Source organism: Poromitra crassiceps (genome assembly GCF_964638095.1).
Source record: "Poromitra crassiceps genome assembly, contig: HAP1_SCAFFOLD_1621, whole genome shotgun sequence".
In the NCBI taxonomy this organism is placed as follows: domain Eukaryota; kingdom Metazoa; phylum Chordata; class Actinopteri; order Beryciformes; family Melamphaidae; genus Poromitra; species Poromitra crassiceps.
Genome location: NW_028150792.1, coordinates 1 through 26,554, shown reverse-complemented (window position 1 = coordinate 26,554; position 26,554 = coordinate 1). Strand labels below are relative to the sequence as shown.

General features: G+C 44.5%; 1 protein-coding gene across 1 annotated transcript; it reads right to left on the bottom strand.

Moving 5' to 3' along the window:
• Nucleotides 1-926: 926 nt before the first annotated feature.
• Nucleotides 927-25,937, bottom strand: LOC310771964 (ankyrin repeat and BTB/POZ domain-containing protein 3-A-like; the record flags this gene model as incomplete). The annotated part of the gene is made up of 10 exons (XM_083664458.1): nt 927-1,105; nt 1,570-1,790; nt 2,710-2,845; nt 3,139-3,232; nt 4,849-4,950; nt 6,632-6,721; nt 7,382-7,547; nt 7,758-7,910; nt 10,934-11,138; nt 25,785-25,937. Coding segments are annotated over 10 exons (1,499 nt in total), but the record flags the coding sequence as incomplete, so codon positions are not given.
• Between the last annotated feature and the right edge of the window lie 617 nt (nt 25,938-26,554).

Below are 26,554 nucleotides of genomic sequence, written 5' to 3'. Positions count from 1 at the left end.
TCATTTTTTTTTTTTTTACACTTTTTATTTTTGTGTGGACATGGAACAGGTGGAGTCTGGGACCTTACAATTCACTCATCAAAGAAAAAAAACAGAATGGAAAATTAAAAATTAGTTTAAATTAAAGTGCAGGAGCGGTTCGCAATAATAACAAAGTTCTAATAGACAGAGACAAGACCAAGACAAAGGTTGCCTGTTAACTTGTTAGACATCTAGGTTGTAGTAATATTCCCATTTTTCCCAAGATCTATCCCCCTTCTCTTTTTTAAGTCGGAGAGCGAAGGTCATCTTTTCCAGTGAGCGGATAGAGTTAACTGTATTGATAAAGAGGGCAATGGTGGGGGGATTCTTCTGTAGCCAGCATTTGGTAATTGATTTCTTGCTTGCGGCTATAAGTATCTTCAAAAGATATGTGTCACTTCTGCCGAGTCCATCAGGGAGGATTCCGAGGTATAGAGATGCAAAAGAAAAGTCCAACTTCAGGGCCAGGATCTCAGAGATTAATTGGTCCACTTCTTTCCAAAACGGTTGAATACATGGACACAACCAAAAGATATGTGCATGATCAGCCGACGTGGAGCCACACTCCCTCCAGCAAGAATGCTGAGACCCACTGAATTTAGACTTCTGGTTGGGTATAATAAAGAAACGTATAAGTGTCTTCCAACAAAAGTCTCTCCAAAAAAAGTGTGAGTGTGAGTGACCCCACATTATTTGGAATTTTGCAAAAATACTTATGAATGATATCTCAAACATACACAGTTTGAGACACCAGTTTCTTAAGAACTCTGAGGCAGAGAGGAAAAAAAGTCTCACCCCACCGCTGAAAATTGCAAATGGTCTCCACTTACGCAAAGCAGATGCAGGGTGATTAAACTGAAGCGATGCCACAGTAATTGTGCAATTGGGCGCAGACAGAGGCGTACCTTGCTGGCTCGGAGGATCTGGAACATGAGTGGCAGGCCGTGAGTGATGAGCTCCTCGGTGTACTCGTCCTCCTCGATGCAGCTGAACTCCTTCAGGAGGCCCTGGATCAGAGGCCGGCGCTGCTGCTGGAAACACGTGCGCAGAGACTCCAGCCAGTTGTGCAAAGTCCATGGCACCCCTGAAAAGTTGTTAGGGAGGACGGAGGTACACACACATGGAACATATCAAAGATACACACACACAAACAAACAAACAAACATGGAAAGGATGAACGGACTGTCCAGAAATATGTTGTTTATGTGTTGCTTTGTAAGCATAAACACACCTGACTGAATGTACAATGTTTCTCTCCATCGTAAAACTATTTTGATTTAAATCCTTAAATGCCTGAAATGTGTTTCTTAGACAAATATAAGTTGATGCTTATGTATGAATTCCTTTCAAATGCCTTTGCCTTGGCAAAGGGCGGCTACTTTAAATAATCCAAATTATAGGACAATTTAGATTTTTTTTTAACACTTTTTTGGTTTCATTCAGTTAGTTTTAAATTCTAAAATGTATGTGGGAAATAGTAGAAATAAAGAGAAATGTGGTGTATCCAAACATTTGACTGGTCATGTAGAGTCTTTTAGAGATACTAACCAAGGCTGCGTATGTCGATCGTGATGTCTACATGCCCGTGCTCTGCACTGTGGTACATGGCCTCCTTCAGGGCTTTGAGCTTAGCCTTCCCAGTCCGGATCAGGTCCATCTGAGAGGAGCTCTTCTCCTCCAGCTCCGAGCCTTCAGCCAGAATCTCTTCCAGGGACAAGACGTCCCCCTTCCCCTTCTCTGTCTGGGACAGCAGCTTACGGAAGACATTTCTGGAAGAACAGGGGCATGGAAGAGGTGAAGAAACTTTGATGGATTTGTCTCTATGTATTAGTGCACTCTGTCTTATTACTTTTTTGTGCATTATACACAAAAAAGTAATAAAATAGAGTGCACTTCATTTTGTGTGTCACCTGCCCTTCACTTATGTACCTGTATCTGTTCAAGCAGCAGTTTGAAGAAAAAGCTTCTGAATGCGCTGAACTATTTACTAACAATAACTAAAATCATGACATTGAGGTGTCCATTTCATGGACATTTCTGTTTTTGTATAAACAAGAATGAACAGAGTAAGGGTGTGTATCTTCCGTTTATTGACACTACAGCCTCAAATGGACCAGTGAGTGTATCGGCACTTCTGATTTTTGTCCATATGAGTACCCTTACTTATTACTGAGTACCGCCACCTCTCTGTATGAAAAAGAAGTGTGCCAGAGAATTGATAGGGTTTCATTTATGCATCCATTTAACATCCAGTGAAGGCAGGACTCCGCTAGCCTCTCTACTGCTCACACAAGCACACGCCACATGGTGAGTCAAACTGCAGTCAAAAACAAAGCTGCATAGATCAAGAGAAGAGATGCCACTCAGACCCCAAATTAAATAGCCACTTCTAATGCATACAACAATACATTTGAAGTGGGATATCATACCAAGATATGTGTATAATATAAATATGTCCAAGACACATGCGATGCTCATGTCATGCAACTTCCTGAATTAAAGGGTACTGGCACCTTTTTTGGTCCAATTCAGGCACTGCACTAGAGTGTGTATTGTTGGTTGAGTATGAACACGCACACGTGTGTGTGTGTGTGTGTGTGTGTGTGTGTGTGTGTGTGTGTGTGTGTGTGTGTGTATGTGTGTGTGTGTGTGTGTGTGTGTGTGTGTGTGTGTGTGTGTGTGTGTCACCTGTGTCCGTGCGCTGCTGCTAGGCTGTAGGAGTTCATGTCACCCTGGGGGGCGGTGGAGATGCCGTTGCGGTACATGGTTCCCACCATGGGGTCTGCCCCCCTCTCCAGCAGCAAGCCCACCAGCTCAAAGTTACCTGTGGATGCAAAGGGATTTATTAGAGCGCCTGACGCAATTCGACAGAGCGAGAGAGTAAGAGATAGATTAACAAGAATGAGAGACAGAGAGAGAGATGAAAGTGATGTTTGATCAGCATGCCTCTGTTGGACTTGATATTTTTTCAGCTCCAGGGGGACAGATATGGCTCTAAAGTGGGCCAGTAATCACGCTGACCGTCAGGTGTTATTATCAGCTGGCTCTAGACGGCCAGCTGGTATTGTCAGCTTGGTAGAGTTGGGCAGGAGCGGGCGGATGGGACACGCTGGGTACCTGCAGCAGCGGCCAGCTGCAGCGGCGTCTCTGTGTAGTTCTCCATCCCGTCCTGCAGGGAGCCCTCCACGTTGGCCGTGGCATCCAGCAGCAGCTGCGGAGGTCGGGCGGGGAGGGGGGCGATCGGCGGGAGAGGGGAGAGAGAGAAGGATAGAGATGGCAGAGTCAGTTGGAGTCAGATTTAATGTCAGGTCAGTGGATTTGAGCTTCTCTCACCCAGTGGCTCCCTCATGCTATCAGCATCTGGATAGTGAGTATGTTCAGTAAAGTGTTTAGTCTTTCAGACAGCAGCTCCTTACACCACAACTCTAGTATGAATGGCCACATGTAAATTCATCTAACTTCAACTTCAGTGATCCCTTTCTCAGTTATATTCTGCACAACATGAAGACTATTTTCATAATGGTTGCACTATTTCACACTGTATCAATGAGATTGAAAATGAAATTCACATTATGTTGTATTGCCCTTTATATAATGATGTGAGACCTAAGCTGTGGGAATAGATAATTCGTTGTCATTTATTTCTGATGGAGGCTGGTTGGAAAGAAGGAAGGCATCCTTACTTATTCTGATTTCTCAGTGAGATACTGGATACTATGATACTGAAATGCATTGTTTGTAATGTAATTTGAAAGTGAATTGTAGATAGACAATAATGCATTCAATGTTTTCAGCATTGTACCTTTTGTTTGGTCACTTTGTTACAGTGTCTTATAAGCCTCATTCAAAATCATCCAGTTTTTATACACAACTGTAGAGACAACTGTAAAATAATCCATGTATGTAAGTAGCCCATATTCTGTCCCCATATTTCCAAACCCATATGTTCTACATAATTTATATTTCATATTCCATTTGTGTGCTCATATTCTATTTGCCTTATTTCCTCACAGGGATCAATCAAGTTTCATCTTATCTTATTGTAAGTACATTATACCTGATATATTAGACTGGCCGAAAGACATATTATCATTGATTTGCCAATGTTTGGGGTATTCCCCCACCCCCACATAACAGAAAGTAATCTCAACAATCCAAAATCCCATAACTTTATCTGCAGCTCAACCTGCTCCTTACGAGTTGAAAAATGACCTGCAGTTAAAACAAATTGCATAGAAAATGGAGTGTGAAATCATCACATATTTCATTGCCTATCCACCTTACAATTTGCACCTGGAATTTCCCTTTTCAACCTACTTTCTTTCTTTCATCTGATGTACTCAGGTCATGGGCAGAGCACGGCGCAACCACTTTCCATTCGGATTTAACGATTTAAAATTCGACAGAAACATCATTTAGGGGAAAACCAAATGACCTAAATGAGTTCGATAACCATTAGACGGCAGTCTTTCCGCTTTCCACTCTCTGAATGCGGTCCTGATCCATTTGTACAAAAATGCAAATTGACAAGAGGAAGCCATGTCAAAGAGGATTGTTCAGACTCGCAAATTTGTCTGAGCAAATGACCTCTTTGAAGATAAATGCCCTACAAAACAACCCCAACTGCATAGCACAAGTGCAATTCCAATACAATACATTTGAAAGACAGACAGGAGAAAACTCGCATAGTGGGCGATTCATTATCATCATTACCACCAAGTACCTTTTGATGACAGCAATGACAATGACAAGCCAACCAGCCAGGGGGAGTGACGCACAACGAGAAGCACAATGAGAGAAATCACAGGTGAGAAAGGACGTCACTACCTGCACCACAGGCACATGTCCGTGTAACACAGCGAAAGTGAGTGGCGTCGCCTGCCGCGTTTCGGGATAGACTGAGGGGTGCTTGTGCACTGAGTTTGGCACCTGAGGAGATGACACAGGGAGGCGGGGAGGAGGGGGACAAAATATGAGGGGGAAAGTGAGGGAGAGAGATATACGAAGCCATTAAAACGACTACATGGCCCTGCTGGAGCACAGACAAGCAGCAGCAGGGAGGAGCGGAGGGGAGCAGCGAGGAGGCGCTAAAGGAGGACTATAGAGTAATTAACTAGGAGCCCCGGGGCTGTAGAGGACAGCCTGTCATAGTGTTAGCCTGGTAATGAACACGGGGGATTGATCTGTCTAGTCAAGTCTGGTCCTAATGGTCCCACTCGGATCTTTTTATCTCTCCGCTCTGACTCTCTGACGGGACCGCGGGTCGGGCCTGCCTGACCCAACTGACCTTTCTAGGGCTCATCTCTCGGGCCTGGGGGGCACTTGAAGGCCGAAATGAATGGTGAACTGTGAGCAGAATGAATGAAAGCACGACATACATGAGACGCTTGAACAAAGCACAAAGGCACACGTTTCTTCCACCAGCTGCTCTGCGGGTAAATTGATTCTTATAGGGTTGGGCAATATATGGATATTATATCGATACCATGGTATGAGACCTGATATCATCTTAGATTTTGGATATCGTAATATCCTGATATGGCATAAGCATTTTCTTTTCCTGGTTTGAAAGGCTGCATTACAGTAAAGTGATTTTCTGAACTTACCAGACTGTTCTATTATTTGCCTTTAGCCACTAATGTACACCGCCTCCGGAACAGATGCGGTACGGCTGCGAACAGATCCACACTCATGTAATCTGTCAGACGGATGCGGGATCCAACCAAAATAGAACAGGTACGTAATTCTTCCGTACCGCATGTATCGCCCATCAATTAACATGGGCGAGAGTCGATCCGGCAGTTTTGCCAGATCCGCAACGCAGCCGTAACGCATCTGGTGTACATTGCGTTCCCTACAATATTGTCGCAATATCGATATTGAGGTATTTGGTCAAAACTTGTGTGATATTTGAACATGTCCATATCTCAGATTCTCAATTTAATCACTTTGATAGAACAGATCATTGTTGAACTTGGGTGAGGGAAAAGCATTTGAATGCATCAAAGCAACCAGAATGAGGACCAGATGCATTCAGTTATAGCACAACTGAGAGGGAGTTCTGGTCTTCAAGGTCTATCGAAGGTGCTTTGTGCTTAGGACAAGGGTCATGAGCACAGTGGACTGCAAATGGACTCTGGCATGGGGAGAGGAGGAGGAGAGGGGGATGAGGGATGACATGATTGGTTTTCTCCAATTCAACAGCACACAAATACTTACATAAACACTTATACATGCATAGAAATAAATCATTTTAACACTTAAATGGCACAACATGAAACAATAGACTGTGAATATTGAGGAAAACAAAAGCTCCTGTCAGCTTCTCTCACCTCTCATAGACATCTGATCTCTACTCAGTGTCATCGGCCACTCATTCGTTACAATCTGAGTCACGGTAGCCATTGCCAACACTTGAAAATTGTTTCTGTCATGTGCCTTGCTGCACAGACTGTTGGCGCTTCCTGTTAATATCTGGTTTCACAAACACTGGCTAGATCGGCTGCACAGCGGAAAAAAATAACTGCAAGAAGTTGAATCCTCATTCATTTCCCATATGTCCAAGCCAGACTGGCTGATGCTGGGAAGAGACTTGGTCAACAGGACTGACCTCACTGTTGATGTCCGCTCCTGCGTCCAGCAGCATCTGCACCATGGCCTCGTCTCCACGGACACACGCATACATCAGCGGGGTCATTCCCTGCACGCAGAAAAGATTGCTTCGTAGGTTAACTTGTGTTCCACAACTGACATTATGCCCCAATGAATACAGTAAAACCTAAATCCATCCACCACATTTTTTACCAAAAACCGTCACTAAAAAAGAAAAGAAAAAAAAAGTTATATGAACCAAAGCTGAACTGTTGGTCTGCTTTAAACCGTCTATCACTGACAGTTTCCCCTCCAGGCAACTTGATCAAGTATCATGAGAGCTTGCAACTTGATGTTGTGCTGCGGATGATCCAAATTTCATCAGATATTGTATGAATGAGTATTCCTCTGGGCCCCAGAGCAGACACCAAAACAGCTTGTCTGAAGAAAATGCAAGTTTGAGAGTTTCTGCTCACATCAGCCACGGGCGAAGTGTTGATTTCCCCCTGAAAAAATGATTTGACTTATACATGCTGTATTCTCCTGAGGGGCTTACTGTACTGGAGGTGGATGTTAGCACATAATGCAAAATTACTTAGCAGGCGAGCTGCAGGCAAAACTACCTCAGAAGAAGCTTTTGTATGTATGACCGGATGGTGTTTTGGAGGGAAGTGGCATACTTGAAAAGTACAGATTCTCAGGCAGCGTGAATGTACAAAATGTGCCTGAGTACAGTATGTATCGGTAAGCGTGTGAGTGCGTCTCTGACCTGCTCGCTCATGCTGTTGATGCCATCCGGCCCTAGCAGGTTGACAGCCTGCTTCACCAGGTCCGTGCGTCCGCAGTTGAGCATACGGAAGCCCAGATCCTGCAGGAACTTCGCCTCAGTAGAGGCAGCATCCAGTTTCCGCGACGCACAGAAACAGTCATCCGTTCTGAAGGGCAAAAACACACAAAGTGATTCATACCGGAGGCGGTGTTTTGACGGTTTCTGCACTTGTTTCCTATTTTCCCGAAATACCTGGCTGGGCTTATTTTCTCTCACTACAGGGAGGATGAGTGTACAAGGAAGTATGCATGTCTTTCCTTGTTTGTATCATTAAGATAAAAGGCTTAAAAAGCAAGTGTGCGGCTTAGGGCCATACTTAAGCTGGCGGGGTTCGCAGTCCACTCCAGGCAGCAGCAGCCTGGCGGCCTGCCGAACGTCGTCGCTGTCCACAGAGAAGCTGCGTCTGTGCTCGGTGTGGGCCACCGCCACCCGGAGCCACTCCATCAGGGGAGGCAGCAACATGAACGGCCTGCAGGGGGAGACAGAGATACATGTTCTCACCAACAGAGCCGCACAGTGAACTCCACTCATCCACAGTGCTTCATCTGCCACTAGCAAGGAAAATCCACCAAATGCAGAATTTGCACATGTTATTTCATTTCAATGATCTTATCCAGTTGAGCCAATATTTGAGAACATGAGCGTCACTCCCTTAAGAAGCTAGAATCAAAGACCCAAAAAATTGGTGCCTCACCAAGAGATACTCTGATGTTTGCAAATCTAAACTATCCAAGATCATAGGAATAACAAATGCAAATTCTGTTTGATCTGTTTTAAACAGGCTGGAACAGAGACATGGACCCACTATGTATTCCACCTATTCACTAGGAGCATTTTTAGCTGTGAGCAGCAGCTCCATAAGTCACTTTGTTGGTCGGTCGGTTGCTCGGTACACAAAAAGCTCACCACCCTTTTAGTGGGCACAGTTTTCGCCCTAGGAGTCTGAAATTTGGCATGGAGATCAAGTGTGTGTGTGTGTGTGTGTGTGTGTGTGTGTGTGTGTGTGTGTGTGTGTGTGTGTGTGTGTGTGTGTGTGTGTGTGAAGGTGTGTGTTTGTGTTCATGCCAATTGGCTAAAAGGGGACGGTGGGGGATTTTGAAATGCAGGGTGTCAGAGGCAGAGTACTATAGGCTGCCCCTACCATCCTGCATTTTGGAAATGTGCATGTGGTCGTAGCTCTTGTTCAGCACAGCTCCGGTCTTCCTCAGCAGTGAGAAGGAAGCTTCCATCGCTGGTCACGTGTTTTGAATGAGCTGTCAGATCTCTGTGAGATGTGTACTTGAAGGAGCTCGCTCTGTTCCTCTGGGATCCACAGAGGATGTCTTAATGCCTGAACTGTCCTTGACATGCGCTCGGCCCACATCTGTCGCTCATTATTAGTCACTCATCAGCGCTATTCTCACGAGTTGACGGGTGGATCTATGCTCTCTTAATACTCCTGAGTTTCATCACCTGACAAAATGTACACCTTTTTTCCCCCCTCTCTTCAAAGGAAAGGAGAAACGTGACCCACAGCCACGGTGACGCTCTCGGTTGCACAGGCCTCATTAAGGAGGCGCACGACGCCTCATCAAGAGGCATGAGACGTCTAACGACAATACGTTCCTTCACAGCCCCGGCGGAAAGCAGGTTCACGAGCAGTTCAAGGTCTTGTTGTTTCGACGCAACCCTCTTTCAAGAATTGTAATTAAGCGAAGACGTCTATCAGGTTTCTCAGGGCTTTCACTTATTTCGCTTCGACGTGATGCAAATGAATACGCCCAAACTTTCGTCTGTTATGGCGAGGGGAGCTATAGCAGATGTGCGTCGGACACCTAGGAGAGACATTAGCTGATAAGTCGCTCCGTTACAGGCGCTACTCTGGAGCCCCACAGGAGGACTGCTCAGCATCAGCTGTCAGCCCCGCTTCCCACCGCTGCCACAAGCTGACAAGGGGTTCCACCAAAAACTCTAGGAAATACTGAACAGCTCCAGTTATAAATGCTGGGCTACTATGAATATATGTAATATGAATATATGTAATATGAGCAATAATGAAATATAGGGGAAAGAATAGCTCGTAAACTCAGCAGAAAAAGTGTTTCATAAGCAGGATATGTAAAGTATGTGAGGGTTGGGCGAGTAAATTGACACAGAAATCCAGTGGAGCTGCAGTTGACTGTCGAGTGTTCTGGCATAGTGAGTTGAGAGAAAACTAGCCAGCGGCCAGAAACGATGAAGGGTCAGGGGAGTTAGCCTGCATGGAAACATTGCCTAATCTTATGTCATTCGCTTATAAGTCAGCAACACAGCTCTATAGCTGCCGGCTGATAATGACCCACTACGTCAATGATGCTAATTATTATCAATACTGACCGAGCACGTGTCTGTGCTGCACGCCCGTTCCAACGCTCGTTTCCTCTCAGGTCACCAGAAGGGCCTCTCTCTCCCCAACAAGCTGACACTCATATAAACCTATACTTTCCTTGCATAGGAAAACATCTGCTGTGCCATTTCAGGGGTTATGGGCTAAGTATGGAGAGGCAGAAATATAATAAAAGAACAGCATGCAGAGGTGTACAGTTACAGCAGAATCCTCTCTGCTGTTCCCTACAGAAGGGACGTTACCACGGGATTACTGCGGGAGTTACTAACTCTAGTAATTACTGCAGTCATTACTGGATTACTGTGCCTGACAAGTCGAGAAAAGTCATATATTGAGGTGAGGAAGAGGACAGACTCAGAGGTGTGAATTCAATTCACTTTGAGATTATGGAAGTGCAGAAGGGTATTTACTGCGGTCTGAAGCCTGAGGAGAGATTTCCATAATGGTGTTTTGCTTATTTGTTGCCCTGTGAATATTAAAGGAACATTAAGTACGATTTTTACTGTACCCATCGTACAGAATGACAGTGACAGTGATGACTTTGCCAGGTGCTGAGATATCTGGTGGGCAAAAACCTTCTTTACAGCTCGTGCTCTGAGCTCTCGGAAACCTCGCCCCTCTCCTCGCATTTTCAACCGCACAAAAATGGAGGACTGCTACAAGCAAGCAACCGGCATCGTTACACATTTTCACTCTCAACTCAATTATTACAGTATTGTTTGTGCATCATGACATATCACCTCTTCACTAGACGTTTCTGTTGGAAATCTGCTCTAATTAGGTGGCGTACTGTTTCTATTGTAAAAAAGGTGACTTATATTTCTGTTACAGGCCGTTAGCTGTGCCAGTGACATGTTGATGCTTTTGCAATTCCTTGTTTACCCATAGAGGTTGATACTAAATAAATGAGGCTCAACATAGTGGTGACAACCTTTTGATACTTTTTTCTTTTTTTTTATAATATATAATACTCAAAGATCTCCACATGTAATTGGCAAGGGTTGGTTCTTAACTACAACTTTTTCTTACAACTTTTGTTTATATTTGGTATGTGCCTTGTCTGTGTTGATGCTGAGGAAGCAGTGTTCCTCTTCACCGTCAGATCCATCCCTAACTGCTCTCCTCACCTGTCGGTCTGTAAGGTGACCTTGGACGGCTCCACGTTGGGGTTTTCCCACTCCATCTGAGGGCAGTGCATGAAGTAGCACAGGGTGTAGATGGCCTCGGGCGCCCAGTGGAGTGCGCTGCCCTTCTGGTGGATGGGCGTCCCGTTGTTGTGGTTCTTCACATGCAGCGGCTGGAGGTGGTGCATGGCCCGGGACACCAGGTCACCTGGTGACACATATACACACAGGTGATGGAACACAAGCATGCAGACAGAGAGGCATCACATGTGCAGGCACACTCTCACACAGATTGGGGGGGCGGGGGGACTTGGGGAGCGGGGGTATTTTGAGCATATTTGGCCTTTTAAAAAGACGCTGGGGGAATCATCCTCATTCCTTCCAGGCCCCTAAGGGACCGGCTCTGTCAGGGGAGATCCAGAGTTTCCACGCCCCACGGTACAGCAGCCGGCAGGGTCCATCCCTGTGTGCTGCTCAGCAGAGGAGCCATGCCCATGACTGCTCTCAGTGACAAAATGAATATTTATGGATAAACATTAGCTACTCTCCGAGCTATTTCCTCTGCATAATTCCCTAGTACTTTAAGGTCATCCACTAGGGCTTGAAAAGCAAAGCTTGAAAGGACTCTGCTAATAAGAATTTGAATAATCTCAAGGCGGCTTTGATGGAGTAAACAGTTCTTGGAAAACAATGTTCTGAGAATCTTTCCTTATTATACTTAAGAGACAACACATAATGTAAAGGGCTTTTAGTTGAGCAAAAACAGAGGTGCACTTTTTTCCTAAAGCGTAAGTTTGTTTTGTTTTGCATAGCCAGACAGATAGACAGACTGCTACCTAGCTTGAAAACATCATTACTGCGGTGCCTCGGTAATTGAACAGGCGATTATGCTTACCTGGAAAAACAAGCTTGTATTATTACAGCATGGAGTCAAAATTCCATCTCATGCTATGCTGTCAGGTTTCAGTCGCTTCTCTTTAGCGTCTAACCCCACTGCACTATGAGAAGGGGTAATGAAATTCTGGAGCAGGGTACATATAAAAAACAAACAAAAAGAACAATAGCCTGTCATATTGTACTGTTCAATGTTCAAGACAAAAACATAATAGATCACGATGGCACTTTATTGTTGGGTCTAAATGAAATGCAGCGTGTGTGCACATACAGAGCAGCGAGTGTTCGGGGAACAAACAGTCATTCACAGAGACAAAGGCGATGTTTTCGTTTTGTTTAGCATCAAAATTGTGCCATGTGCTGCTTGCCAAGATTCCATTTAGCCTCAACAATGTGAGAGGCAAGTGTGAAAAGGACGAGTGAATGAGGAGAGAGCGTTCATGCAGTAACACAGTCAATCTCTGGGGACAGCGGTGCTGTGCTGATAAAGACAATCAGAGCTGTGGTGGACATTACCTTTGATGCAATGAATACTGATGAGCAGGAAATATCCCTTATACACAAACTCTGGGACATTCTTTATTAAGATCAGGCCCAACAGCCTTGCAGTTTCTCTATGTCTCTCCTGCTCCTCTTCCTCCGTTTTATGGTACCAATGGGGATACAATGGGTTACACTGCCCTCTTAAGCAAGGTAAGGGGAGCTGCGGTGGCAATGAAGCAACAACAGTCATTCTGATGTCTTATTTATGCTGGCCCGTGACATTTCCGTTCTATGGCAGGATGAGCAGGCAGGCATCCGTCGGTGTGAGGAGGGAGATTATTTCTAAACCCACACAGCAAATCTGAAAGAGTGCCCCGGCGAAGCACCAGCTTAACACATAAAGTGAGATTACTGCCACTCCTTCAGGAAAACACTGCCGTGTGTTACAGTAAAGCCCTGAAATCACAGAGGAATCCCTTCAGCGAAAGGAGGGGAGAAGGACAACACACAGAAGGTGAGCAGTTTAAGGAGCTAAAAGAAAGACCAATAGTCATTTCATTATGAGACTCAAGGCTCTAATCCAGGGGGTTTCAAAGTCTGAGAATGTGGGCTTTCCCCCGAGACAAATCTGGGGAAAAAGGTGTCCCCCTTGCCCAATTCCATATGGGCTCATGGTTATATTATTTGACCCCATAGACACTCAACAATTGAGCCAAGATAGCCTGATGTTGCTGTTTGACATACTTAAACCAAATACATAAAAAGGTCTGTCTGAAGGCATTTATTTGTTTCTGACTCTTAGTGGAAAAAACAGTCAAATCTCTTTAACCAAATCACACACATATAGGCTATGTGGTCTCATTTTGATAACTAATATCATATTTTTTCACTTCCATTCATTGAGCCTATACCTACCCTGAAACTGTTTGGAGCCCCCCCCTGGGGAGGCCCGCCTCCTACTTTGATACCCTTGTTCTAATCAATATCTCATTCAGGCGCGGTGGCAAGGGGCACTAGAGCTACCTCTCAAAAAAACTTAGGATACTGAAGGAATATAAAAGGCTGATTTCTATTTGAAAATAAAAGGGAAGAAAAAAGATCCCACTGACCTCTGCTAAGGTGTGATTGCAGGTTTCTCTGTATCAGAGAGAGCTTTGTTCAGATAAATTAGGATCATTTAGCTGTAGGTGCTCAATTAAGTTGCTTCGATGTGGATTGTGGTGTGTTGATAGATCGATATGTCATTTCGTTAAAGCGAGGACAGAGCGGAGGGTGAACGTGAACAAATTGATAATGGCGAGGTGGTGATAACGTTCTTATCACTACTATACGGAGGAAGAGGAAGGTGATGGCAGAAGAGGGACCTAAAGCCTAGAGAGGGGCTCGGAGATTGAGGAAAATTCTCCAACTGAGATTGAAAGTGTGGGGGAAACGTGTACGCTATAGCCCTGTAAGCAACAACATCACTGTTCCCGCGGATTTAAGTCAAGGTGAAGGACCGCCAATGTCCTCAACTAAAGTTGTACCCCCACTCAACTACTTGTCTCTCAGCAAAGTCATGGCAGATGCAGCTTCCTGTTATGCATGTTGACATAAACAAGCTACTGTATGGAAGCTATGGATTAGATATTGACAGTGTGATTGACCGCTTTGCTGTGAACTACAAAAACATGCAGATCGTTGACTACTGAGTAAAGTAGGCTACATATTTTGTTGGTTGTTGAGATTTTAGGTGACTAGTTATGATCAGCAATGAGTGGGCCAGTCATAACAGTGTGATCATGTGATACATACAGTACCATCTACAGAGTGAGTTTCCTCAGTTGCTTGCTTTTAGACCATTGGCAATGAGTTGAGTCAGAGCTCGATTTAGTCTGCTCCACCATTGCAACTACTTAAAGACCCCCTAAAATCATGTTTCAAGATGTATATAAAATACTCTACTTTGAATAATAATTTGTGTCTGATGGTTTTCCCCGACAAAAAAGTTAAGTTATCTTGTTAAAATCCTAAAAATGACTTCCCCTACTTCCAGTTCTGCCTCATTAAAACATCCAAGGCAACCAATTAGGGTGATCTAGAACCTAACTAGCCAATCACAGCATACGACACAGGCTTTCAACACATTTTCACTGTCAACTCATGACAAAGTGATGACAAGAAGGGTTCCTGACTGATCTGCAGTAGGCTATATGACGAGTTGGGAGTGAGAATGTGTTGGGGCTTTAAGTGCTGAATACTGGACAGGGATTGGCTTCAGGATTCGTGATGTCACGAATTCAATGCTGGTTGAAAACGGCCTTTTCAGTGAGCTCAGAGAAACTTCCCACTTTCAGCAGACGATTGTGAAAACATCCTTAGTGTCAAACTCTGCACAGACATCATTCTGCACAGTGAAGCTCAAACATCCACCTGAAGGAACATGAAGAAAAACTTGATTTTTGATTTTAGGGGGTCTGTAAGCTATCCAGCACAGTCGTGTACAGTCCTGTCAGTGGTGTACAGTATAGACTGGTTGTTGTGTAGCAAAACTGGTTGTTATGTAGGCTGCTGTCTAGACTCTATATCATTGTTCCCAAACTGTGGTGGTGGTCCGTGGGACTCCGCCTAGTGGTCCGTCAGACAATTGAAATTTGGGGGGAAATTTACAGACAGTTTTTACATACACATTAACCCTGAGGAGCAGCCGGATTGGGCAGATTTTCGGAAATATCACAATTTTGAACATTTACTTTCTGAGGCTGCAGCAGGCTCAGTTTTAAAGCCAGAGTGAAGTTTCCGGTATCATATGAAACTAGAAGACTTAAGGAATCGATTTCTACCAACCATGGCATGCTAGTTTGTCAGGAAGGTAGGTAAATAACGTGGGGGGGAACAAACATTTTCAAAGGGGTCCTCTTTTTCACAGCCTAATGTTGGCAGGTGTGTGTGTGTGTGTGTGTGTGTGTGTGTGTGTGTGTGTGTGTGTGTGTGTGTGTGTGTGTGTGTGTGTCCGTTTTGAATCAGCTAGTAGCCAGAAAATGTTATTGTATTGCAGGAGGGGGGGGGGGGGGGGTGTTGGTATATGCAGTGGAAGTGGTGCCTGGGAAATTTGGTTTGGTACGTAGTGGTACTTCGATGGAAAAGTTTGGGAACCCCTGCTCTATGTGAATGGTGCTTTTGTTTTTTTACATACTGTATGATGAATGGATGTGCCTGTTTGTGGCACTGTTTGTTTACATGACTAATACAGTGATTCATTTGTCTGATATAACATGTTTTTTTTTTAATCTTTTGTGTAACTTCTGACTATACACTTGATTTGCCATCTAAATTGTGTGCATAGCTGCATAGCCTTGTGTCTAGCTGGATGTGGTGTTATATATCATAGAGTCTAACAGTCTGAATACTAATCCACAGTCAGACATTGAAGAACGTGCATGTATATATTGTTGGCTTGGGGATTTGACTCTCAATGGAAAAACAGTGGGCCTCCTTGTATAGCAATAGCAGCATAGCTAATTCACACCCTCGTCTATTGTATTGTATTATTGTTTTTTATATGATTGAGAAAAAAGTTGGCACCTGGTGCTGTTAATAAATAAGCTCCCCCTTAGCTCTCCGCAGTCACAATTATCTGCAGCCGCTACAGATCTCAGCCCAGGCAATTAATTCTTTATGCTAACAAGAAGACTTGAGGAGGTGACACAGCAGCTCCTCAGGTATCTCTCAGTACTGATTACCTTTTAGCACTGGGCCAGAGTGTTCTATCTTCAAAGCTTTGAAGAGCTCTTAGAAGAAAGTTTCAGAAGCAAACTCTCCTGGAGAGGCCAGCTTCCAGGGGCGTAGTGGCACTGCGTTGATTTACTGGGGAATTTACGAGCTTTGGCACCTTAAGGTCAGTAACCAGCAATGCAGCAACGCCCACATACTGTAACAACAACAGTGCTCATTACATCACAGAGTGTGAACGCTGTTTAATGTTTAATGGTAAGAGAGAAAGTAGACTCTCTAACAATGTAGAAGCAATTAATTCGCACTCCTCATGGAGCAATTACACGCGAGCCTTTATATGTGGCCACACAGTATCCAGCTCTCCTTTGGGCAGTGATGAATGAGCAGAGCTGCATTGTGCAGCGGCCGTGCAGCTGCTGCTGCCATCATCATCATCGTCATCACCGTTACTGTTTCAATTATTTGTTGCTATGCAGGCATGACTATGTTTCATGGCTGCCTGTGGCCATCCTGACGCAAGACGATGTGAAGATATTCCCCCTGCTGTGCTATTAGCTTTATCTATTAGAAAACACTCAGAGAGCCTTTACCCCACCAGATAGCATGGGAAGGCACACGCTTAATGGAACAACAAGGTAAGACATGTGTTGTCTGAATCCAATACCAATACCAATACGGGACCGGCAGGATAAATCTGGGTGGGGAAAGTGAAAAGGCAGCGCTTGCCCCTCCCTCATTACCACCACTGAGGTGCCCTTGAGCAAGGCCCTTAACCCCATCTGCTCCAGTGGAGCTGATCAGTGGCCAGCAGATCAGACTGTGGTTGTACTGGTCAGCTTCCAGGTATGAATGTGTGTGTGAATGTGAACAGGGCACTCCTGAAAAAGAGAGCATTGCTCTCAGTGAGACTCCCCCTGTATAAATAAAAGGTAAAAAAAAAAAAAAAAAAAAACAGTTAATAAAGACTCGCTGACCAACAGAGAAAGGCCGGGAAAGACTGAAATGAGTGTCTACAAAACTCCTATTCCCTCTGGTTGTGCGACGTTGTTGAGACAACAAAACGTCTCCCTTTCCACCATGTAACGTCATGAGTGGAGGTCGAACTAAGAAGGTCCTTCCTCATTATGAGTCATGACCCATCGCTGCATGCAGACGTCCAGGTCCAGTGTGACTGAATGTGCGCTGATGAGTCACACACTTCAGTCAGAGAGGAAGCAGGACACAGCGAGCCAGCCAGCTGTAAACCCCCCTGCCCCCTGGAGTCTCTCCCCACAGTCGAGAGACGTTACTTTAGACGAGATGGCAAGACACTAATGACAGATGACAGACTCTCATACTGTAAGAAATGCACTGGCCTCTATGGGAGAAGGGAGGAGTGAGGATGCACACTGCATCACAGGTGTTCTTTCTGCCTGTGCTCACCAGCATGAGGTTAAACAAAGAAGGTATAGACTTCACTGTGGGATAATGACAGCAAAGTAATCACTTTGAAAATGGCAGATTGCTGTCCCACACCATTAATCTTTCAGATGGTATGTTTTTGTCTCTGCTATACAGTACTATTCAATGTGGCTGTTGCCAACTGAAAACCTTGTAACTCTCTTTTCATGTTGTAAAACCTCGTCAGCCCTGCCAGTCGCACTGATGGGACCATCTTTTCAAACGCATGATGTCACACAGCCAAACTTCAAACCCACAGAACTTTATTTTGCATTCTAGTCAAGATACCAAGATTTCCAAAGATACCAAATATGCCGTGCGGAATTATATGGTAACGTGTATAAAATGATGCACAAGACATCAGACTCCATGACTCCAGACTCCTTGGTGTGATGGTGCAGCCATAAAGAGATGCGGTCACATACAGAATATGTATGTGACATTGACACAAAGTATAGAAACATGTTTTTTTCCCACTGACTTTGAAGCTACTTAAGGAGAGAATTAAGGGGAAAACAGTTTGAGTTGAGTTGAGTTGAGGGGTTGAATGCAATGCAATCTGAAAACAAGACTATTTTTCTTGACATTTTGGAGATACAAGGTTCTCATTGTCGCTGTCCCAACAATATATTACTTTGCTGGGGTATTATGCAGAAACGATCATTATAGTGCAAAACACAAAGTTGTCAAGTAAACTTAGTCCTGAACTGCTGAGCGGGCTGTTGCCAGCAGTATCAGTCGCCCGGGGAGCATACGCAGAAAATCTATTAGCTGCCGTGCAAACTATTAGCTGTTGTGCAAACTTAGTCCTGAGCTGCTGAGCGGGCTGTCACAAGCCAGCAGTATCAGTATTAGTATTAGTCGTCTTGGTAGCTTAGCCAAAAATGTAATAATCATGTAAACTTAGTCCTGAGCTGCTGAGCGGGCTGTCACAAGCCAGCAGTATCAGTGTCAGTATTAGTAGCACTGGTAGCATAGGCAGAAAAACTATTAGCTGTCATGCAAACTTCGTCCTGAACTGCTGAGTTGGGTGTTACAAGCCAGCAGTGTCAATAGCAGTGGCAGTATCAGTCGTCCTGGCAGCACAGACAGAAATTAATTAGCTGTTATGCAAACCTAGTTCCACCTGTGTCTGTGTAGGTTCCTCCATACATGGCCCTATTTTCTCTTTCTCCTCCAGGCGACTTTCATTGGCCTGATTCTCGTCAACGCTGTTGACCCTTCTGGTCCGGTGATCCTTATCACAGCTGCTGGCCCTGCAGGCGACCTTCATCGGCTTGTCTTTCGTCACCGCTGCTGGCCCTGCTCATCTGGTCGTTCGTCATCACCCTGGCCATTCGTCGCCTCTCAGCTGGCCGCTCGCCGCCGCCCTGGCCTATTACCCGTTATTCATCTGTTTGCTCGTCGTCGCCCTGGCCCTTCGTCACCATCACTGACCTCTATCCTCTCCACCACCACCCCTATTTTGTTTGTTTTCTTCCCCTTCCAGGCGACGCCACCACTGTGCCCTCATGGATCTCTCACTTACAGACAAAAACAATTTCCTTTCCCACTTGGCTAACTATCTCGTTTCCCCGAACTTATGAACATTTAAAGGCTCAACTTTTTGAACTAATTTTTTTTGGGAGGGGAGGCTGGCCAGCAAGACTACCTACCCCCCCCCCCCCCAAAAAAAAGAAGAAAAGAACATGGGTTTTTAAGGTCTGAGGCTACCCCAGGGGGCCAGTCCCCGGGGCAGGTTTTCTTACGTATATCTAGTGGCGATCCTGGCATTAAGACCTGCCGTCAAGGTCGCTTCATGGCCACTCCTGCACAGAGTGGACATCCCTCCCCCAGGGGGCCTGCGGTAAGGCATGAACGATTCAAGGCTGAGGGATGCCGGTAGGTTAGAATAGTTTATGTTAGGCTGTAGAAAAGATAGATCTTTTTTGGTTCAGGCTAAAATTTGATTAGATTAGATTAGATTAGAGTAGGTTAGGATAGGGCAGGTTATGCTGTAGATTAGCTAGATTCCCTGTTTGCTAGTTAGTTCCGGTAGAGGTTAGAGTAGTCAGAATGTCTGCAGCTGTTGCTCATTTGGTGTGGCTGCTCTGCTGCTGGTTCCAGGGTGCTGCTGTTGCCTCAGCGTTCGGGCAAAATGTGGCGATAATTCAGTACTATCGTTTGTCGTCTTTCAGTGGTATCATATTGCGATGATATGACAATTGCCAGGTACTTATAATATGATAATATGATAATTGGATTACTACATGTGACTTTGCTCACATGAACCATATTGTGATATACTTTAATATCGAGAATGACCCCTGTGATTATCGTGATATTGATTTCAACCGTATCGCCCAGCCCCACTATACCCTGTTTGTTCTGCTCTCTCTCTTCTCCCCCTCCCTCCCCTCCTCTCCCCCTCTCACTCCCCCCCCCCCCCCCCCCTCTCTAAGATTGTCCAATCCTGTTTATAGTGTTAGCTAGACTGAGCTACACGTATTCTCTGTAAAGCGCTCTGAGATATTCTAAAATCATTAAATGCAATGGTACTTCCCTCTAAAGACTCTGCTGTTTTCATCAAGAAGACGACATTCTGGGCTATTAAAAGTAAAGATTACCTTCACCGTGGAATCGTGGATGTAAAAAAGAAATACCCTTTTTGTGCTGATCTCTGAAACGTATTACTGAACGTACTGAAACACAATTAGTAGTTTCAACAGAGCAGGCCCTGTGGGTCTATTTCTTTCCCTGGGAAACGTGTTTTTGAAGTTTGATCGTGACTGCTGCTCCGTATTATTTACATAATGAGTGAGTTAAACCTGAAAGATGAATTTAGTGCTCAATATACTGTAGTGTAGATGTAGGTAATGACATTTGTGAACATGTTTGTGTTACTATACATAAAAGGTTGTGACGAACGTGAAAAAGTCATAAAGTCATAAATAGCCACAAGCAGCCATCAGCTGGGTCCAATCCCATGGGCTAAACACACACAGATGTCTGAGGTATCGCAATTCCAATTGCACAACCAAATGTGCTCTGACATACTTTGGAACCGCTTTGTAAATATATATGTGAAGTTTGATTGCTCTAGCATTAAATGTTTAGGTTTGTGCGTCTTAGTGTAACTTGTGTGTGTGTGTGTGTGTCAGAGCCAAATGGCTACATATGTCAAAATTATCTGGAATAGCCATGATGCAGGCAGCTGAAATATGCTGTGTGTAAAATGTGGTGGAGACCAAGTCAACTTTGCAGGAGTAATAATGATAGTAATAAAAAAAGTGTTATTGCGAGGTTGGCTTCATGGTGGTGATGGCGATGGCATACAGGCACATGTGGTGGTCGTCGTTTGGTTTGGATTAGTTTGGCTGCACCAACTTTAAAAGCATATAAAAATGCCTGCTTGCTTCCTGTTTGTACGTCTTTGCTGTATCAAGTCAGAAATGAAGCCAGTATAATACATTCATTCATTCATGTTCATGTTGAGTGAAGAAATTCAGTTGGATTGTTTTTGTTCTTGTTTTTGTTTGTTTGGTTGTCATGTTCCCCTGAGTAGTGGGGGAGATTAGAAATCTATCCACCATATCTGGTGGCTTGGTATTTACAGGTCTCTGACCTCCTGGTCATTTTATGGCAGACAGAGAAGAAGTGGAAGAAAAATCTAAGCAACAAGCGCAAACCTTTAAGCCCACAGCGCAGTGGTGTGGCCATTCAGCTTTATGGCACCATGTCCACTCCCCCTACAAACCTCTGGAATCCCTTCTCTCAACGACCTTCCTATCCCTAGCTACGGCCGCTTTTCCCTAACCCCGCCCCCTCATACAGTACACCCTCATTCGGGGTCTATCTAACAGATCAGAATAGAGGGGGGAAATGTGGCTTGATTCATCCCTCTCTTCCATTGGGTCTGGAGACCAGAGATGTCTCAACCTGCAGAGTGAGCTGGTTGCCATTTGACCTTGTTTGACCATGTCATATTGTATAGATTTACATGATGGAAATAGCCTGCATGCAGCATAATATGGTATCCTCCACCCATTGACAGCTCTAAGAATAGATCCAGCCAAATTCACTAGCATACCGAGTTACACAAACAATCCCTTCCACGTCACCTGTTGTTACACGTCTGCAGCAGGACGATGATACACACACACAAACCTAATAATTGCACTATTTCAGGGCCTGTCATTTCAAATATGGTAATTTGCCATTTTGGCGAAAGACAAAATAATACAAAGAGGCGAATCAGTGGCAAACTTCTAAAAATCGAGTCTAAATGTCAGTGCGAAAGATTGCACCTGTGATGCAAATTTCACTGCACTGGAGCAGAAGAAGTCATTTTATGCCACCAGATTTAATTTAGCAAATGGAACAATTTTCATCCGTCTTTCCCTCGACCATTCCCATCTTTACTCTTTTTTTGTCTGCTTTTTCTCATTTGCACTCTTTCAAAATACATTTTACAACAGCCTGATAGCACAGTCATTGTTGTATATTCTGCTTTTCTCAATAATTATTATTTTTGTCAGACTTGATTTGATGTCATTATCGCTGGCCTATATAAGCTCTGATCGTATTTGCAGTGTCAACATGGCAGAATGAGTCCTTGCTTGACCTCATCAATACAACATGGACAGAGGAGCGGTGATTTGGCTCCGCTTCCTCTCGAGCTCCTGGGAGAACATATCTATCCTGAGAAGAATTGGCTCTGTGTTGATTCTGAATGTTTGCAATGGATATACAGAAAGTTGTTTTTCTCTCATCCTGACGTGCCGATGCCATGACAACAGCAACTCAGGAGATTCCCCCCTGCTGATACTCTGTGATTTAACATGTGATTTGAATTGTGAGCGGTTGTCAGAAATTTAGTTATTAATAATTAGGACAGGGGTTTTCAAAGTCTGACACTACGGGCCTCCCCTCAATCATCCCCCCCTCAGTTTACTTGCTTAGCTTTGCTCAATTCCTAGATGCCTATGGATCATGATTATGTTATATGATCCCATAGAGTAGACACTCAATAATTTAGCCAAGCTCGCCTGATATTGCTGTTTGCCTTCAGACTACACTGTACAGCAAATACATCAAAAGGTCTGTCTGAAGGTTTGTTTCTGACTCTGGGAGTCACACACATTTAGGTTATTCTATGTGATGTCCAGTTGACAACTAATAACTAGTGTAATATTCTTTCACTTGCATTCACTGAGCCTCCCCTGAAACTGGGGAGGGCCGCCTCCCATTTTGAAAACCTCTGAATTAGGAGCTACAGTACACTGTATTCTGAGAGTCACGTGACTGTATTTGTAGCTATAATGTGAGTATAGTAGTATATGGCATAGTATAGCTTCAGCACTTTTAGACTTCGGTGGCGTTTTCTGAAGCAGTCAGCTTGAATGAGCGACACAGCTGCACGCAAACACACCAAGAGACAAAACTGTGTGTCCTGTCAAATGAGCAGCGCACTCAGTCACTAAACAGTGGTTACATATGATCAGTGATGTATCAGAACGGAGAACGCCATGGGAAAACATAGAGCTGTGAATGCAGAGGGGTACGTACAGCACAGCGTGCCACTCTATGTTTGTTGATGCTTTATGAATCGCAGGAAAGTTTCTCTGAAGCAGAGAAGAAGGTGGAAACATTAATGAAGGCTTTGTGCTGAAATGTGTGTGTTTTGTCCAACTTTGGCTGGACATTATACGTTTTGGGGCTTTTTGCTGTGTGAGTGTGGACACGGGCAAAACATGATTTCTCAAATGATGCTGAAAAAAACCTATTAGTATTAATTTACAAATATTCCTCCTTGTAAATTGCTTCATATAAATGTATTTCAGAAAACATTTAGACATCTGTTCGGGGCGGAAAGGATCTGGTGGGCATAACGTGATCCTCCCACGTGCTACGTCCTGCCGGTGAAGCTCCCCGCTCTCAGGTGAAAAGAAGCGGCTGGCAACTGCACGTGTCGGAGGAAGCATGGTGCTAGACTATGGCTGTCCTCAGATTGGCAGAGGGTGGAGCAGCGACCGCGGCAGCAATGGGAAATTGGCCAAGTACATTGAAAAAAAAAGAAAAAAGATTTAGACATTAGAGTAGGCTACATTGTGAGCAGACAGACATTCAATTAACTTTCGGAGATCTTGTAAAACTTATAAAGCTATTAGAATCACATTATATATTTTTTCTTCTGATTTCCCTCCATTTTCTCCACTATAATTACTTGGCCAATTTATCCCCATGCTGCCCTATTGGCTGCTCCGGTCGCTGCTCCACCCTCTGCCGATTTGGGGAGAGCCGAGACTAGCACCATGCTTCCTCCGACACATGCGCAGTAGCCAGCCGCTTCTTTTCACCTGACAGGGAAAGCTTCACCGGTAGGACGTATCACGTGGGAGGATCACGCTATGCCCACCAGCTCCCTTTCACCCCGACCAGGAGCCCCGACCGACCAGAGGAGGCGCTAGTGCAGCGACCAGGACACATACTCCCAATCCGGCTTCCCACCCTCAGTCACAGCCAATTGTGCCTGTATGGATGCCTGACCAAGCCGGAGGTAACATGTGGATACGAACCTGCGACCCTTGTGTTGGTAGGCAGGGAATCTACCGCTATACTACCCGGACGCCATTAAAATCATATTTTAATAAGTGGCTCTGATTCACTGGAATTGCTTACTTCGCTTACTTACGGTACTACCATGCTGATTTTCACATAGAGCGATTCACATTCATTAAAACAAACATGCACGCACGCACGCACGCACGCACACACACACACGCACTAACATACGCATGCACACACACACACGCGCGCTCGCACACACACACACACACACACACACACACACACACACACACACACACACACACATGCACTCTAGGGTTTGAGCGACATCAGTTTGCCTTCATTATTACATACTGACTTATTACTATCATATTGGCCTTTTTATTAAATATCAGGCGTCAGCAGTCATACTGTTTGACCTGCGATGTCATGGAGGTGCCTCCCTGACCACAGCTACATAAAAACAGTCCAGGTAATGGAATTTAATTTTCTTTGCACATTTTATTAATTTAATTGCTTTTTGTAAATGAGTTCATACTTTAAAGGCCTAATGTACTCCAGAGTTTCCTCTAAAGCAGTGGTACGCAACCTTGCCCTACTCAGGAGCCATATTGACAAAATAAAATCTTTGAAAGAGCCACAATCCAAAAAACTCCCTTTCCTCCCTTTATTTTTGTAGATTTTTATTTATTTATTTATTTTAAGAACTTAAAAGAGCCACAACTACCCATAAAGGAGCCGCATGTGGCTCTAGAGCCTCGGGTTGGATGTTTTTAATGCATTGCTTACCATCAACAAACAACAACCTGTTTAAAAACACGTCAAAGAGCCATGCCATTGCTCTGGGCAGCATATTTCATCATCACGACGCACCGGGACAGCCGACTTTTTCTTCAAACAAATTACAGTACGTAATAAGCCAATTGTAAACACTTTACGATCTCAGGAATGTAGTTCCATAGCGCCGAAAATAGCCCCCCATGTAATGAAGAAATTGTTCTCATTTGAATTTGATTTGATAATAACAGCCTGATTTTTCACGGTAACTGCTAGCGATTAAAAAAAAGTGTAAACTATGTGAGCTGTATTCACGGTTTTTAGCTTACAATTGAGCCAATGACTTCTGGGTTGATGGTTAAAAACGGTATGAGGGAAGTCATAAAGTAACGGGAGTAGAGCAAACGCATTGTTGATTTTTGTTGGTACTGGCCTCCAACAATAACCTTACGCTGTAGATGGTTTGTTGTCACATAACCATCTGGGAACGAGTCGCTCAAGAAACTGTTTGAAAGGGCAGGCATTTTCAAAAAATACCTGGCAGGTGATTGGATGAACCATCTGTCTATCACCGTATATCACAGGCTCGCTCTCGCTGGCGTCACACCTAAAGCCCGCCCGTAGCTGCCTCATAGGACGCTGATTGGTGCCTGATTGGTGCGAACCACTGGTGGTTCAGATTCAAACCAATAGATTGAAGTGTGGCAAGATGGATTTGTCATGTGATCAGGATCTGATGATCTCGCACAAAATTGGCTGAACCCTAATGCACACATACACACACACACACACACACACACACACACACACACACACACACACACACACACACACACACACATACTGTACATACACACAAACACACACACACAGACACACAGGCATGTGTGCACGCACATACACACAAACACACACACACACACACACACACACACACACACACACACACACACACACACACACACACACACACACACACACACACAGGACAACTCACTGAGTTCAGAGATGCTGCCCACTCTGGTGGCCAGTAAGCACTGCTCAATGGAGCGCAGCTCAGACTGGCTGTAGGCATTGCCCTCTGCACTCTTCCCCGGCCGCTGCTGCTGGTCCCTGTGAAGGGTCAGGCTCTCTGGGAGGCTGAGCACACCTGAGAGAGAGAGAGAGAGAGAGAGAGAGAGAACTAACATGTCACTTCAGGCAATCTTTATAAAGGCTGTACACTACCAAACTACAGCCTGCACAAACTTGAATATAGCATCTGATTTAAAGCTAGAACATGAACTTTTATATGTAAATGAATGTCTGTTACATTCAAGCCATTGACAAACGAGTTCCCACAATGCTGATTAAGCCTATCGCCGTCAGATAACTCTCTCTGTATTCCACAGTAGACCGGAGCTTTCAATCTGGTGTCGTCCTGGGCTGGCTAATTTCTGGTTAGTGTAACAAGTCATTTTCGTGGGGCTGTGATATTCTAAATGATTTATCCACTCTTTTGAGTATTGTAGGCTATGGTGGAGCTACGGTGGAGCTATGCCAAATGCTGCATTCACGTGCTGCTCAGACTGTCCTCTTTCCTGAGTTGGGAAGTCATTCTTCCTCTGTGCTTTCATGAGCTTTTAAATGGTAATGTGGAAACAACATTGGACACTACAAAGAAGATCTCTTGTATTTGATTGCTCAAAGCGTTTAAACATGTTGAAGCTGTTTCCAGTGTTTGCGTGACAACAAAGAGCAGAGGAAACGATCGGGAGCTCATTTTCC